The following is a 15,815-nucleotide window of genomic DNA, read 5'->3' as shown; positions in this document are numbered from 1 at the left end:
AGTGCTTTTATCAGCAAAATTACAAAGCTCTCGACGTGGTATTCATAAGATATCTATGTAATTCAACATTATTGAAGATTGTGGACGAGGTGCATTGGATAGAAACTAATTGGTAAAGTTTCTGACTGATTAAAAATGGCTCAATGCAATGCTCTTAGTATGGTATTCAAATTTCTTGAGCAACTAAGAAATGGCATTTCCTCCATTTTTAACAGACTGTTGCTTATTTTTGTTTCTGGTTTTGTCATTTGTTTAAAATTTGCAATCTCAGATACAAAACGAAGTTCTTTTTCCTAATCTGATAATCATATATTCAACAAAACCAAGCCACTTCGACCCCACAGAAATGCAGGTTTGATCGAAGTGTGACAAAAAATGGGAAACGAACCGGAAATTCTCCATTCCCGAGAAGCTAGAGATCTCTCAAACTCCTGTAGAGCCGAAGCCACCTTCACCTCTGGCAGTCGAATCCAAATCCTCAACCTCCAGCACCTCCGGAGTTACTATTTTCTCAAGAATCAGTTGTGCAATCCTGTCGCCCGCTTTCACTTCAAAATCTACATCAGAGTGGTTGAACAGAATCACTCCTACGGGACCTCTGTAATCAGCATCTATCACGCCCGCACCAACATCAATCGCATGCTTCAGAGCTAAGCCCGAACGCGGCGCTTCAAAATCACCAAATCCTCAGTAACGTTGAAGAAAGTTTGAGACGTGAAAGATGGACGCGTAAATAAAGGAAGAAACAATACCAATCCGAGCGTAAGTTCCTTCTGGTATCGCGATGCTCAAATCAGTCGGAACCAGGACTTTTCCTCTCGCAGGAACTTTCGTCTCTGTCGCACTGCAATAAGATACGAAACAAATCTAAGAAACTATCGCTAACCAAACTTCACTGCACCAGTTCATGGAAGTGACAGAGTCTCTAATTGATCACCTGGAAAGATCGTAACCAGCGGAGAGAGCGGAGGCTCGCGATGGCAGCACGGCTTTCTCAGACAGCTTCTTCACCCTGAGAAGCGTTGATAAACTGCTGATTTTCTCTGATTCGCCGTTCTCGTGAGCGAGCTTAGGGACCTTGGGCGACGGTTCATTGACTTCTGAGCTGCAGTTCTGCGCCATTGTTAGGGTTTGAGAGAGAATGAAGCCGCAGAGAGAATTCAATCTGAAATTTATGTGGATTGGCGGATAGTTGGAAGCAAGTGAAACTGATTTAAATAGAGGAAGACCAGAGATAAATGCTCCACGGTCGATAATGGCGCCAAATTTTCCCGCCATTTTACGACGACGCTGTAATGGAGGGGAGCGAAGCGAATCGAAATCCTCTGGTCTTCTTCTTCTTTAAAGTTTGAAACTTGGTTTGGGCCTTTAATTGGGCTCGATTAATGGTTTGGTTATTTGGGCTGCTGCCTGAATTTCTTGGTTTATTTTGGGCCTAACGATCTTCAGCCCAATTTTAATTTGCCCGATGGGATTTAGAAAAAAGGAAAATAAAATCTTTGTTTCGAAATTTTACTCCAGTGCTGTCTTGCAATGAATTGTTACATGAAATTAAATCACCGAGGTTATTTTAGAAAACACAAATAAAATAAATACTTCAAATATTCATGAAGATGGTTCCAAAAAAGACTTTGAAACTTTCCTTTCTATAAAATCTTCAAGATATGCTTTGTCAAATCCCCTTTAATTCAAGTGTACTTCAATATTTGTTGGGAGAATTAGTTGATGTAATGGAAATTCAACATTGAGCTATCCAATCAATTTGGCTGTCTAATTTATTGTCATGTCAGTAAATTAGCACTGGATACATGTTTTATCCATTAATATTAATAGTATTGGCTATAGATAAACATAATTCAGCATGCACAAATTTTAAAATATCAAGACATTATATACATTATAACCTTGTAAATCATATATAACAACAATTCAATAACTTCAAGAATTAGGTGTTGCAAATTATTTGCTTTCTAACACTGTTTCTAGAAGGAAAAGTGAGGTGTATTCTTATTTCAACTTCATCATTGTGTACATGTATGTATATATGTATATTACTCTGGTATTCTATTTGAGATCACGCATGCAGAGCTCTACCGCGGAAGAAAAGTTATTAAAAGCTGTATTAAAAGCTGTATTGATAAACTCTAAATTAAATTGCAAATTTGGTAATGAATTTTGATAACTGTATTTGTTTGATTTGTAAGGATTAAAATATTTCAATTATGTCACTATATTTTGTGTTTTTCAGGTAACAAGTTGTGTTTTTAATAGGGTGAGAGATTAAACTCACGACTTATTTGTTGTAAATATATGCCATTTATTGTCTTTATTATTATTTAAATGTTGAGTGACATGTCTACTAAACTAATGAGTAGCGATTTTGTTTAGTTTTACCTAATACAATATAAACAACTAAATAAAACATCGTTGTTCACATATACCAAATCACGACATTTTAGTTAATAATTATACAACCATACTAGTTAAACTCAAAATAAATAATTCATAAATGGAATTTAAACTTTTGAAAGAGTTAACATAAATAATTAAACCTCACGAGTCAATCTAACATGTGGAGGTAGGATTTTAAACCCATGGTATTTTGGTTAGAAAATCATTCGAATCAATTGAGTTCAAATTATCTTGTGCACTTTGATATTAGTCCAAATATACGTATATTAGTTCAGGCGCACATAAGTTGTTTCCGAGTAACACGGAATAAATTCATTATTTAACTTAATAATTTAACTAAGATTTCAAAGTTAAAAAGAGAAAAAGAAAAAAAAAAGTAAAAAAAGAAAAGAACTTCAGTACTCTCAGTCTCAGTCCACTTCTCGTTTCAATTTCACCTTAACCCGCGCCTACAAGTGCGCAGAGCGCACGCGCCATTCCATTACACTCTTCCCATTCCCACCAAAGCAAACAATCAAAATTCACTTTATCCACATCCCCCTCCGTTTCATCAACTCGTCTGAACTCCACGCGCCAGTGCCAATCCCACGTAGAAGCGTGCGCATCACGCTCCTCCACGGCGACAGTAAAACGGAGAGAAGGGACACTATCATAGAAGAGAAGAGTACTCAATCAGTCGTGGGCCGACGTGTCGTTCCGTTCCCCACTTTTAACCTAACGCCGTTTCCACATTTTCGTTTTCTCTACAGTTTTATTTATCGCTCTTCATCTCTCGTGTGTTTATATTCCCCCCGTAACCCCATTTCTCGACTCTCACCTCGTCCTAAGCGCAATCATCACCGAAGGAAGAAAAGAAAAGGGTTTTCTTTGTTCTCCCGCTCTCTCTCTATCTCTCTCTCTTCTTTCTCTGCAACTCCCTTCGATCGTCCATGGCCGGCCGCTTCGACTTCGGTTCCCGTCCCAATCTCTCCGTCACCAGTCCTCTCCATGCCCCCAATGGTATTTCTCTTCCCTTCTCTCCACTTACTGGAAGCTCCGCCGCTCCTTTTTTTGGGGGTTTTTGCTCTTTAAGCTTAACCTAGCTCAGGGTTTTTGCTGGCTCGCTGTTTGCGCTTTAATGTTGTATCTGGGTGTGGCCGCGTCGGACTGTGCTGATACTTGTCGTTCTTGTAGTTAGGGTTTTTGGGGTATCTCGATTCTGGGTTTCGAATTTTTGGGTTGCATTATTGATTTTACATGCGGGTTTTTGTTTTTGTCTTGCTGGCCAGCGAACGATTAAGTTCGGATTTCAGTGTCTGCCTATTGTGGCCCTTGGTTGTAGATTTCCTCCCTGTTTTTTGTTTTTTGTTTTTTTGAATTTCTGTTTCATGAGTCTAATGAAATGTTGTGGGGCTGGGAGTATTACCCGAGTTATTTGTGTTTGTTTATTGGAGTGGGAAGTACTGTCTTTCTAAAGCTATTCGAGGGTACACGATCAGAAAGCTTTTGAATTTATTCACTTGGTTTCTAGATGAAAGCTTGGATTCTTTCTGCACATCGCCAATCCTATTCGTGCGTGTTTTCTAAAGGATCCGACAATTTTTGCTTCCATGCATGTTATTCATACAAGTTGGGATAATAAAATGCCGGACTGAAGATTGGTGTTCTTCGACGTGAATTCTGGAAAACAAAAATTAATCATGATGAGATACGCTTGTGTGTATGAATACTGCTATATGTGGCGGGATTAAGTTTCAGCTGGAATTAGGCCTTTATGACGTCATGTTATTTTTTGACAATACTGAGAAATAATATATATGTTATGATATTGAGATATTGAATTCTTTGAGTTCACGCATTATTTGGGTATGAAATAAACGTTTGTAGTAAACAGTGGCTTATGCTTATACCTGTCTCCAATTGTTCTGCCACTCTTTTGCTGCATTTGCTGGAAGCTTGTAGTCTGATTTTCACATCACCTGTAGATTTTTTCAACTTATTCATTTGTAATGATGTCATATTGAAGCTCTACTGTCAATTATAGCAATACTGCTGGTGTCCAACAAAATGGTCCGTAGTGATTAACTTAAATGCAATAATGTCGGTACAAGTGCCTGCAGCCATTCGGTCCTTCTCCATAAGAAGACCATACTAATGTTGGCCCATGGGTGACTATTTTTACCGAATAAAAGATTTGTTTTTTATTTTTTGCATGTGAGAAAATGATTTAGATGGAAGTTGGATGAATCTACAGTTATCGCTCTTACATGAAATCTTTGTGTAAGGCCCTTAGGGATAAGTTAGATTGCTCTGGGGTTGAATTCTGTGGATCAATTCAAACTTCAAATCTTGTTATTTTAAATGGCATGACTATTTCTGCATAGCAATTACTAATCAGAATGATGTTTATAAAATAAGAAAAAATATTTAGGTTTCGGATTTACTGATTTTTAATATTTTAATGCAGATGTTCAAGGATCTGAAAATCCAATTCCTCTTTCGCCACAGTGGCTTCTGCCTAAGCCAGGGGAGAGTAAGCATGGAATTGGAACTGGGGTATGTTGGTTGAACCTTGGCCCCACAATTCTCCCAGTTATATAGTGATGTAAACTGTAATTCATTCCCTATTAGTCCTGATGTATCCCTGGTTCTTCTTAAATTTTCACATACAGGAAAACCATTTCAGTAATCCACCTGCTTTTCGAAACCGCATGGACATGATGAAGGCATCAGAGAATTATGAGGATACGAATGATATGCAAAAGAAAAAAGAGGTTTTTAGGCCATCCTTGGCTGATGCTGAAATTGGTAGGCGTGACCGTTGGCATGATGAAGAAAGAGAAAATAATTCTTCAATGCGCAAAGATCGTTGGAGGGATGGTGAGAAAGAGCTAGGTGATAGCCGCAAGATGGACCGTTGGGTTGAAGACTCATCCACAAGAGTATTTAGAGAATCTCGTCGAGGCCCTTCAGAACGTTGGTCTGATTTGAGCAATAGGGATAATGTTCATTATGATCAACGACGTGAGAGCAAATGGAATACACGTTGGGGCCCTGATGACAAGGAGACTGAAGGCTTTCGTGAGAAGCGGGTGGACTCTGGAAGGGATGGTGATTTGCATCCTGATAAAAATTTATCTCATGTGTCCAATTATGGGAAAAATGACAGGGATGGTGATCATTATCGCCCCTGGAGGTCTAGTGCTTCCCAAGGTCGAGGTAAGGGAGAACCCCCTCACCATCAAACCCAAACACCAGTCAAACAAGTTCCTGCATTTTCCCATCGTGGACGTGCAGACAACATTCCTCCAACCTTCTCTTTAGGTCGAGGAATCATTAGTTCTGGTGTAAGCTCTACAAATAATATTTATTCATCTTCTAATTCTCTTGGAGCTTCCTCGGAGAAATCTGGAAGGGATCCTTACCACTACAAATATAGCAGGACAAAATTGCTTGATGTATACAGGACTACCAATCTTACATTGGAGCCATCCCTAAAAGATGGATTTGTTCCGGTGCCTTCCCTTACTCTGGAAGAACCATTGGAGCCTCTTGCTCTTTGTGCGCCGAGTACAGAGGAAATGGTAAAATACTGTTATATACTGTTGTGTTTAAGTATACTGGTTGTTAAGCTGTTTGATTGACAACTCTCTCTCTCTTTTTTTTTTTTTGAACTTTTAGACTTTCTTGAAGGGGATTGATAAAGGGGAAATCATTAGCAGCGGTGCACCACAAGTATCAAAGGATGGTCGAAACTCATCAGAATTTATGCAGACAAGACGAGCCAAACTTGGTGTTTCACCTTCCCCAGGTTCAAAATACTTCCTCTTAACTGTTAGAATTTGGCACTGGGTTCTGTTTTCTCATCAGAAAGAATTTTATCTGAGCAGGCAGTAGAGAGGATTTACCTCATGGCTTTGATGATTACAATGATGATAAGGATGATAGTACCACTAAACCTGGTCACATAAACTATTCAGAGCTCTCTACCGAGAGGCAGATGCCTCCTTATCACAGGCCCCAGTCAAAAATAGAAACCATTCAGGAACATATGGCACATGCTAGTGGCAAGTTTAAATCTGAAGGTAAGCTACTCCTTAACTGGAGGGAAACAATGTTCAGAATTTTACACTTGCTACCTATAGTTTGATGTGGGCATAACTGTAAGAAGTGTCGTCTTAGTTTCTCTTAGTTGAAGTCATATCTCATCAGATTGTTTTAGATCCATTGAAGTAACAATCTTTGTAGAGGCAGGTTTTCCAGAGCTCATTTTGGGACTACCTTTTGTATACTTTCATTCTACGCTTGAATAGTTTTCCATTTGTAGTAAAAGAAGAAGAAAGGATTGAAGAAATGGCTGGAAACTTATTCAGTTGTCATTACATTAAAATTTCTATTTTGCAGTTGGTATTACTAATCTGGGGATATCTTGCGACATTTCTTTCTTTAACTTTTAAATGTTGTATCTTGCCCCTGGTTTTTCATTTTTTATTTTTTTTTTGGTTTTGGCTGATATGTATGTATCTGATCAGGAGTGTAATCCTTGTTTTTCAAATTACAAATTTTTGCACGAACTGTTGTTTCTTTTATTGCTGAGGATGTTTATACAAGGCTTGTATTTGTGCAGCTTTCAGAGAAGATGACAATGCTATCAGAAAAGCAGATGAGGTGCCTGTCAATAGGGAATCAAGTGTTAAGGGGGGTGCCACTGTTCATCCCGGCAGTGCATGGGATGCCTCATCGCTTGAGCAACCCCTGAATACATCCGTGCCTGATTGGAGAGATAATCATAATAATATTGGATCAGGAACTCCTGACAAGGGTTGGTTACAACCTCCAAAGAATCTTAATGATGGGTGGGGAAGTAACACAGCTACTCCATCTTATCCGAAGGACAATCCCAAATGGCAGACCGGGGAAGAATCTATCATTAGAAGGCAGCTTTCGGGGATTTTGGACAAGGAACAACTAGCAAGGAAAACTATTCAATCTGCTCCAGAGGATATGCAACTTCATTACATTGATCCTTCTGGTGCAATTCAAGGCCCATTTAGTGGAGCTGACATTATTCAGTGGTTCGAGGGTGGGTATTTTGGCTTAGATTTACCTGTCCGTCCGGTAAGTGCACCAAATGACTTGCCATTTTCAGCACTTGGTGATGTCATGCCTCATTTACGGTCTAAAGCCAAGCCACCACCAGGATTCAGTGGACCAAAACAGAATGAATTTGGAGATGCATTAGGTAACACTAGTTATGGTAGCTTGGGAAAGCTTCATACTGGTTTAAATGAGATTGATACTTTGAGGAATGAGACAACGCATAAACATGGCTCAACAGTAGAAGCTGAAAACAGATTTTTGGAGTCACTCATGTCTGGTAATTTAGGTTCTTCACCTCTCGAGAAGAGTGCCTTTTCTGAAGGTCTGTTTTTGTATGTGAATAAGAAAATTGTTATATCACTTTCCTTTAAAGTTCTTTTGCACTGATAATTCTTGTTCTAGTTTCATAGTGGAATCTAAATTGATTGTTTTTCTCATTTTGTTGGTGTGTCAGGATATTTTGGAAATAATCCTAATAATTTGCCTTCCTTGGGAATAGACAATGGAAACAACCTTTTCCTGTTGGCCAAAAGAATGGAACTTGAACGGCAAAGGTCTCTGAACAACCCTTATGCATTTTGGCCTGGAATAGATGCTACGGCGAAGGTCTCTAAACCAGATGTTGGCCTAGACGATCCAATTCAGCAAGCAAAACTCTTGTCTTCAATCATGGACCATTCTCGTCAAACTTCTCATTCTCAGAGTGCTGACATGTCAGCCATTCTACAAGGCTTGTCTGACAAAGCACCACCTGGCATTAATGATGTTGCTGCGTGGTCCAAATTTGCTTCACAGTGTGCTTCCGATCCTCTACAAAGTAAACTCGACTTGCACCATGATCTTAACTTGTCTTCGCAGGCACCTTTTGGTTTCCAACAACAGAGATTACAGCCACAGCCGTCCCTGACCAATTTACTTGCTCAAGCTACTGATAATCCGACCTTAACTCCAGATAAGTTTCTTTCTTCCAGCTTATCTCAAGATCCACAACTGATAAGTAAATTGCAGCAACAGCACCTGTTGCAGTTGCATTCTCAAGTGCCTTTTTCTGCACAACAAATGTCGTTGCTGGACAAACTTTTATTACTCAAGCAGCAGCAGAAACAAGAGGAGCAACAACAGTTATTACAGCAACAGCAGTTACTCTCTCAGGTTCTCTCAGAGCATCAGTCACGTCAGCATTTTGGTGATCCATCTTTTGGACAGTTACAGGGTGCTCCTATACCTATTGGAAATGCATCTATTGATCCATCTCAAGTCCAGCTATCACGAGAGAAGTTTCAGATTGGTTCACAGAAGCCCTTAAATGTTGCAACTACCTTTGGAAATATGCCTCTGCAAGTTACCCAAGGAGCCAGTTACAATGTTAATCCGGAAGATCCGTCCCTTGCTCTTCCACATCAAATGTTTGGAAATGTTATCCAGCAGAAGAGTTGGAATGCTGCTCTCCCTGAACAGTTTAATGATACTCATCCAAAAGATATGTTGCCAGGATCCAAAGTTGGTGAGGGTCCAACCTTGCCTGGGATGATTAGCAAATCAAGCGAGGATGTGAATCTTGTGCCACATTCTTCTGACAACAACACTAATAAAGTTTTAGAGAAGGCATCAGAGGATGTACCTAGTCTGGATGCCACTGTCACATCTCTTGCATCTGATGCTACTATAGAACCTCTTCCTCTCAAGACTGCTGAAGTCTCCGTTGCCATACCACCAGTAGAAGTTCGTATTAGTGAAATTTCCATTCCTGAGAGTGTACCTGTTTTGAAGGTTCAAGAAGCTAGTATGCCTGTGGAAAAGCTGGGAAGGGATGTAGTATGCAAGGATGAGACCTTGGAGACAGAATTGAAAAATGTTGAAGTACAAGAACCTAGAAAATCTTCTGATAAGAAGACCAAGAAACAAAAATCTTCAAAGTTGCTTTCCTCCGACCAGGCCAAGGACTCTAAGAATTCTGCTATTCAGCAATCAAAGCAATCAAAAAGTGGGAAACCAGAACTTAATGATTTGAAATTGAAGGCAGATAGTGTTGTGGGAAAATCAAGTGATACATCTTCCTCGCCTCGGAAGATTAGGGATGCAGATGCCAAAATTGCAGTGGTGGATAGTCAACCATTTCAAAGCTCTGCATCTGCTGTAAATTCCTGGAACGATGCTGAAACTGTTCAAGTGAAAGATGACTCCAGACTAACTGGGTCTGATTCTGTGCCTAACTCACAAAGTCAATCTGGTCAAAGAGCTTGGAAAACTGCTACAAGTTTCAGGGCAAAGTCGTTATTGGAAATTCAGGAGGAAGAACAGAAGATGGCACATACAGAACCTGCTGTATCAGAGATTTCAATTTCTGTCAACTCTACAAGTTTATCAACCCCTTGGGCTGGGATCGTGAGCAATTTGGACCCAAAAGCTTCTAGAGAAATTCATAAAGACTTTGTGAATTCCGAACCAAGTGAGAAACATGAAAGCTTGTTGAATTCAAGGAGTAGGAAGAGCCAATTGCATGATTTGCTGGCGGAAGATGATATGGAGAAGTCTGGTGGTGTAGGTGATGTTCGTGTTTCTGATTCTGTTCAGATTGCATCTTCTCCTCAGGTTATGACCACACAAGCAGAATCTACAGATGACAATTTTATCGAGGCAAAAGAAACCAAAAAAAGCCGCAAGAAGTCTGCCAAGGCTAAGGGTGTTGGAACCAAGGCCTCTGCTTCAGCCCCTTCTGCTGATGTGCCTGTTGCTTCGAGTCCTGTTGAGAAAGGGAAAATCTCCCGCCAGACACAGCAGGAGAAGGATGCAACGCCTGCCATTCCTTCTGGGCCTTCTTTTGGTGATTTTGTTCTATGGAAGGGAGAAGCTGCTAACGTGGCCCCTGCTCCAGCATGGTCCAGTGACTCTGGTAAGGTCCACAAGCCCACATCTCTGAGAGATATTCAAAAGGAGCAAGGAAGAAAACTCTCGTCTGCTCAGCATTCTCATCAAATCCCTACTCCCCAAAAGGCCCAGCCAACTCAGGTTGGTCGTAGCAGCAGCACCAGTACTCCTTCCTGGGCTCTTTCTGCGTCTTCCCCATCTAAGGCTGCATCCCCCCTTCAGAATATTCCTTCTCAATCAAAATATGGAGGCGATGATGACCTATTTTGGGGGCCCATCGAGTCAAAGCAAGAAAATCAGCAGTATGATTTTACTCTGTCCAAATTTACTTACTTTTTATCAGTTTTAGTGCTACTGATGACCTATTAATGCTGAATCTCCTAGTACTTGGTTAAGTTTGAACTTCTCTCTTTTTTTACTCGCATCTTCTGGGTTAGGGTTTTAATTTTGCTTGGTGACTGTCGTAGTTTTTTTTATTTTTATTTATTTAAATTTTAGCTGCCATTGCTGCGATATAATTCTGGATTTGAAGGGAACTAAAGTTATGTTTTTGTTTTTAGGGTTGATGTTCGTCAAGGGAGTCACAGCAGTTGGGGAAATAGAAACACCCCATCAAAAGCAGCAGCAGCTTCGACTGGGTTGTTAAGCCGACAAAAATCTTCTGGTGGCAAAGCTGACTATCCTTCATCCTCGCCTGCACAGTCAACTCAGAAAGGCAAACAAGATCCAATTACTAAGCATTCAGGTTTGTTTTTTATGGTTTGTGATCCTTTTTTTTTACCTGAAGGAAACGAGGTAGGGTTTCATTTTTATTTTTCCTCGTTGCTTTTCCCTGTCACAAACTTCTTTTTTATTAAGATGTTTTCATCTCCATGCAGAAGCTATGGGCTTCCGAGATTGGTGTGAGAGTGAATGTGTAAGGCTCATTGGGACTAAAGGTATGTTCGCTGGCCTTCTAGAAGAGACATCTTGCTTGTGAATGCGAGTCCTATGAGGCATGGATGCTCATGGTTTGCATTATTTTGATATTTAACATAAGTTTTAGATCACTCTCACAAAGTGGCGTTTGGACATGACAAAATATTTGAGAAAAATAAGAATTTTTTATCATGAAAATATTTAAATGTATAAAAACCTGAAAATATTTTAATAATGTATGGACTATTATGCCTTCGCTCTGGTCTATGGACCTTGTTAATTTTTGTATTCTCTCTCTTTTTCTGGTTATTCGACATCAAGAATTGCTTTATTATTTTTTCGCTGATGGAGTCTCAACTTTTTGCTTGTTCTAGACACAAGTTTCCTGGAATTCTGTTTGAAGCAATCAAGATCGGAGGCAGAGCTGCTTTTGATAGAGAACCTTGGATCATTTGATCCTGACCATGAGTTCATCGATCAGTTCCTCAATTACAAGGAGTTGCTCCCTGCAGACGTTCTTGATATCGCGTTTCAAAGGCGGAATGATAGGAAGGTGTCTGAAATAGCCACCCGGGACATGAATTCTGGGAGTGCTGGTGGAGATCTGGACCCTGATGTCCCTGTTGGGTCTGCAAAGGGCGGAGGAAAGAAGAAGGGAAAGAAAGGGAAGAAGGTTAGTCCATCAGTTTTGGGTTTCAATGTAGTTAGTAACCGAATCATGATGGGTGAGATTCAGACGGTTGAAGATTAAGAGTGTGAAGGAGAGAGAGTGAGAGAGAGAGGCTTTGGAGGCAAATGTAAATACATGACATCCAACTTTCTGTAAATGGATTTTTTGTACCTCAACCCCCCCCCCCCCCCCCCCCAAAAAAAAACCATCACATAGATGCGGCAGCAGCAGCAGCAGTGACTATTTTGTCTGTCTGCTCGACGATTTTGACAATTAACTGTCTGTATTCCTAGGTTTGTTGTTATTGGGTCTGTCCAAACATTTTTGAGCTGGATTTAACCTAACCGAGGTAATTTATTCTTGTGTTTCACTTTCTTTGTTCGTCCCTTTTCTGGAGTTTGGTATTCATTGGCATTTCGCAGTTGGCCTCCAGAGGCCCATTGATCATGTTGATGTAGTGTGCTGCAATGCCGCCCGGTATGTGCTCATGTTTGGATTTACAAGTTCAATTTTTAAACTTATATGCACATTTTGAATTTTGATTTGTGAGCTGGGCTGGCGCTGCCCCCATTATTTCGACTTTGAACTTACAAGCCTTTGCAGGCTTGAATAACTGACCTGCCCCATCAGCTCTTTAGACTTGCCTCTGCCTCTGCCTCTGCCTCATGCTATGCCATTTTTGTAGGATGTTATTGGGTCAACCGAGTTAGGAAAAATGGCGCAACGTTAATAGCCTAGTCTAACTAGTGTTGCGAGGGGCTTGGTGCCGATGCTATATTGAATAGTGTTAGAAGATTCTGTACAGGTGCTCGGTGCCGAGGCTATATTGGATAGTGTTAGATTCTGTTCAGAGCCTTGCTTAGGGTATTGTCTAGTTAATACTAGTTGCATTGCTGTAATATTTTTTTTAGGCTAGTTTGTGACCCATTGTGATTTTTATTTATTTTAGAAAATCAGTGCAAGGAAGTAATTTGTTTTTGGACATTAGATTAAAAAATAATAGTTTGAAAGTTTATTTTGTAATTGACAAGACTCATCAATTTGTTTGTTTTTTTTTCCTTGAATGTTGTTAAAGAGTAATGAAATTAAGTTGAACTCAGAAGGTATATGTCTTTGCTGAGTAATTTTTTCATAGGAAAATTTTAAAGTCGGTCGACTAAATAACTTTTAACTAGTGGATCTCTATCATTCAAATCGAACATAGTTTAAGTGGTTAAGGCATCTATCTCTGATCAAGAAGTCATGAGTCCGAACCCCCACCCCACATGTTGTATAAAAAAAATTATATAATTCACTCATTATTTTACTTGGCAGGTCTAACTTAATTTTAAAATTGGAGACGGAGTGAAATTAGGTATATTAATTATATTAATGATACATCTAAAATGAAGTATATCATTAATATATTTGATACATCACTAAAAACGTTTAATAAAAAAATATTATCAATGAAATATATCATTAGTGCAATTAATATATATTAACTATACCAATGATATATTAGTTATATAACTAACACACCTAATATCATATTCATATGTATCATCAATGTGTTTTATACTAAATATATAAATCATATCACTATATATCAAAGAAAAAGTTAAGAATAACAAAGGAAAAAAAAAACCAAAAAATTAGATTTTAAAATCTTTGCCATATTTGCAAAACTAAGAAGGTATATTTACAAATGCTACCCATCAAAAATACCTTTTAAAATTTAATGGTATGGCTTAAAATTAGTGATGTAGAGTAGAATTAGAAATAATATTCTTCTCTACTTGGGCTGTTTATTTTGACTCATCCCTATTCTTAATTCAACCATTAAGATCTGAAAGTTGTAAAGTATGACAAATGGTAGAATGTGGCCAAAAGTAGTAGCTGCCACTTTAATAACCATTGAATAAAACACAAGAGAGAGAGAGACAGAAAAATAAAGTAGTTTCACTTTCACAGTTGATATTGGTAAATTTTGTACATTCCTTTGTTTTTTTTTTTTTAAATGTAGTATATAACTTTTTGAGTAAATAAATTCCCCCAAATAAACACAGCCCAACAGCTTACTCAGTTCATAGAGTTGGTTTTGAGCTCCTCAATCTGCACACCATAACCACATCAACTCAATTACAAAGTCATAGTAAATTTTTTGATTAAAAAGAAAACGAATTGGATGTTGTGGTGAAAATCATAATCTTCCAAACCCATCTCTATTCGAGTGTAGATGCAAGAAAATTATAAAGATTGCCGATTCGCCATTGCTACAGAAAAGGGAAAAAAAGAATTTTTAATGTGGACTAACCTTGGATTTAATCGGAATCGGATCGAGGTTCACAGATCGCAGAGACATCCTGGCGACCTCGAGAAGGGCAGCGTCTCGAACGGCGGGGACATCGCCGATCAAATCCTCGTACGCCGCCTCAAAAGCCTCCGACCAGAACCGCGGCAGGCGGGCGCCGCCGCCGTGCGTGTACAGATTCCACATGTGCCGCACCGCCCTCTCACGCTCCTCCACTTCCTACGATTTCATTCACCAAAAAAGAAAAAACCCTCAACAGCAGGAATCAAGATCAGGAAGCACAAGTAAAAAAATGGTTAAAAGATTACGAGAATGTCGAGATCGTGGAAGACGGGGCTGCGGGGGCGGTCGTAGAATCGGGCGAAATGGGCGGAGGGGGACCATTTGAGGGAGACGGAGCCGGTGAACATGGACCAGAAGGCGAGGAGGAGAATGGCAGCGAGCGCCCAGAATTTGTAGCGGGCCTTCTTGGAGAGGAAGAAGGAGTCCCCAGTGGGAGCGGCCATTGTCGGTGTCGGTGAGAGCTCGGATTTCATGGTGAGGGTTTCGGTTTACAGAGAGAAATTTTGGTTGGTGGGGTTCTGAATGTTCCACTTTCTGCAGAGGGGAATGATGAGAAATTAATGGAATGAATGGTTTGTTACAGTTACGGAGTGATGGGGCCATTGCCATGGCCATGGCCAGAGCTTCCAATGGGGAAGGGACCCACAATTGCAGTTAATGGGGAATCCAATTCAGAACCATGGCTGATGGCCGTTGATTTTGACTTCCATTTTCAGAGACGAGAGGGGCAGCCTTCAAATCTCATCACCTTCTTGTTGGACTAAAACAATGAACGAGAAAAAAAAAATTCAAAATTTATCCCTAAATTTCAATTTTCAGAGCAGCCTTTTAATTTCATCACATTGTATCTAAACTTGGGCAGTGTTGTAATTTTTATTTTCTATTCAAATTTTGTTTTTTTAATTCACCAACTAATTTTTAACCAGAAAAAAAAAAGGTAAAAGCCTCTATAAGAAACTAGTTAATTTAACCGGTTATAATTTTTAATATATGTTTAAAAAAAATGAGTATTCATACCAAATAAATTAAAGAAAATACTTGGCTCCTCGAGGAATCTTGTCCACACCACCATTTAATATTTAATGATGAGTTGTCAAATATTAAATGGTAGTGTGGACAAGATTTCTTCTTATTAGTGAGGAGCCAATTATTTTCCATAAATTAATATGATATGTAAATATTTATTATGGTTTAGTTTTCAATATTACTTAATGTTTATAGATCAATCTAAGCATAGATCAACTTTGTTAAAATATATATTTTCGATGAAAATATTATGACTTCAAATTTTCATCTCATATATTATTGTATTAGAAAAATATTAATGATTCTCAGTTGAATAACTAAAGGCTTTGTGTCTAGTCAGAATGCTCCTAACTAATGCACGCAAGGTGTTAGCATAGTGACCAGAGTTTTAGAGGTCGTGAGGTTCTTTCTTTTTGGTGCGTATTCTATCCTAGTAATAATTTAGTCCTAAACTTTAATTTGTAACGATTTAGTCACTATACTCTC

General features: G+C 39.2%; 3 protein-coding genes across 6 annotated transcripts; 1 reads left to right on the top strand and 2 right to left on the bottom strand.

The window, feature by feature from the left end:
* Positions 1-140: 140 nt before the first annotated feature.
* Positions 141-1,314, bottom strand: DUT1 (DUTP-PYROPHOSPHATASE-LIKE 1). The gene is made up of 3 exons (XM_022288591.2): positions 938-1,314; positions 753-844; positions 141-668 (listed from the first exon to the last, which is right to left on the bottom strand). Exons 1-3 carry the CDS (start codon positions 1,276-1,278, stop codon positions 424-426), a joined length of 678 nt encoding a protein of 225 aa, XP_022144283.1. The 5' UTR covers positions 1,279-1,314; the 3' UTR covers positions 141-423.
* Positions 1,315-3,208: 1,894 nt separating this feature from the next.
* LOC111014032 (GYF domain-containing protein) lies at positions 3,209-12,317 on the top strand. Of its 4 annotated transcripts, none has more exons than XM_088127330.1 (10): positions 3,209-3,411; positions 4,859-4,947; positions 5,064-5,975; positions 6,073-6,202; positions 6,282-6,476; positions 7,019-7,768; positions 7,991-10,661; positions 10,920-11,104; positions 11,238-11,297; positions 11,652-12,317. In XM_088127330.1, the coding sequence occupies exons 1-10, from the start codon at positions 3,342-3,344 to the stop codon at positions 12,026-12,028; spliced, it is 5,439 nt and encodes a 1,812-aa protein (XP_087983456.1). In that variant the 5' UTR covers positions 3,209-3,341; the 3' UTR covers positions 12,029-12,317. The 4 variants fall into 4 exon arrangements, with proteins under 4 accessions (XP_087983456.1, XP_087983455.1, XP_087983454.1 ...); XM_088127329.1 differs by having other exon boundaries at positions 7,946-10,661; XM_088127328.1 differs by having other exon boundaries at positions 7,019-7,813.
* Positions 12,318-13,868: 1,551 nt separating this feature from the next.
* Positions 13,869-15,080, bottom strand: LOC111014014 (uncharacterized). Its single transcript, XM_022288608.2, has 3 exons — positions 14,549-15,080; positions 14,244-14,459; positions 13,869-14,041 (listed from the first exon to the last, which is right to left on the bottom strand). Exons 1-3 carry the CDS (start codon positions 14,774-14,776, stop codon positions 14,009-14,011), a joined length of 477 nt encoding a protein of 158 aa, XP_022144300.1. The 5' UTR covers positions 14,777-15,080; the 3' UTR covers positions 13,869-14,008.
* Positions 15,081-15,815: the final 735 nt, after the last annotated feature.

Source organism: Momordica charantia, assembly GCF_013281855.1.
Source record: "Momordica charantia cultivar OHB3-1 chromosome 8 unlocalized genomic scaffold, Mcharantia_2.0 BLBB01000008.1, whole genome shotgun sequence".
In the NCBI taxonomy this organism is placed as follows: domain Eukaryota; kingdom Viridiplantae; phylum Streptophyta; class Magnoliopsida; order Cucurbitales; family Cucurbitaceae; genus Momordica; species Momordica charantia.
This window is presented reverse-complemented; position numbering and strand designations above follow the sequence as displayed.

What these genes read in the sequence shown, in the direction of transcription:
- LOC111014032 (XM_022288629.2), top strand. Translation starts at nt 3,342, where the DNA reads ATGGCCGGCCGCTTCGACTTCGGTTCCCGTCCCAATCTCTCCGTCACC. An exon ending in TCAAAGCAAGAAAATCAGCA is followed by an intron (nt 10,662 to 10,919) that starts GTATGATTTTAC and finishes TTTTGTTTTTAG; the next exon opens with GGTTGATGTTCGTCAAGGGA. An exon ending in TCCAATTACTAAGCATTCAG is followed by an intron (nt 11,105 to 11,237) that starts GTTTGTTTTTTA and finishes ATCTCCATGCAG; the next exon opens with AAGCTATGGGCTTCCGAGAT.
- LOC111014014 (XM_022288608.2), bottom strand. Translation starts at nt 14,776, where the DNA reads ATGAAATCCGAGCTCTCACCGACACCGACAATGGCCGCTCCCACTGGG. An exon ending in TCCACGATCTCGACATTCTC is followed by an intron (nt 14,460 to 14,548) that starts GTAATCTTTTAA and finishes ATGAAATCGTAG; the next exon opens with GAAGTGGAGGAGCGTGAGAG. An exon ending in CGATTCCGATTAAATCCAAG is followed by an intron (nt 14,042 to 14,243) that starts GTTAGTCCACAT and finishes TATGGTGTGCAG; the next exon opens with ATTGAGGAGCTCAAAACCAA.
- DUT1 (XM_022288591.2), bottom strand. Translation starts at nt 1,278, where the DNA reads ATGGCGGGAAAATTTGGCGCCATTATCGACCGTGGAGCATTTATCTCT. An exon ending in GCTGGTTACGATCTTTCCAG is followed by an intron (nt 845 to 937) that starts GTGATCAATTAG and finishes ATCTTATTGCAG; the next exon opens with TGCGACAGAGACGAAAGTTC. An exon ending in AGGAACTTACGCTCGGATTG is followed by an intron (nt 669 to 752) that starts GTATTGTTTCTT and finishes GTGATTTTGAAG; the next exon opens with CGCCGCGTTCGGGCTTAGCT.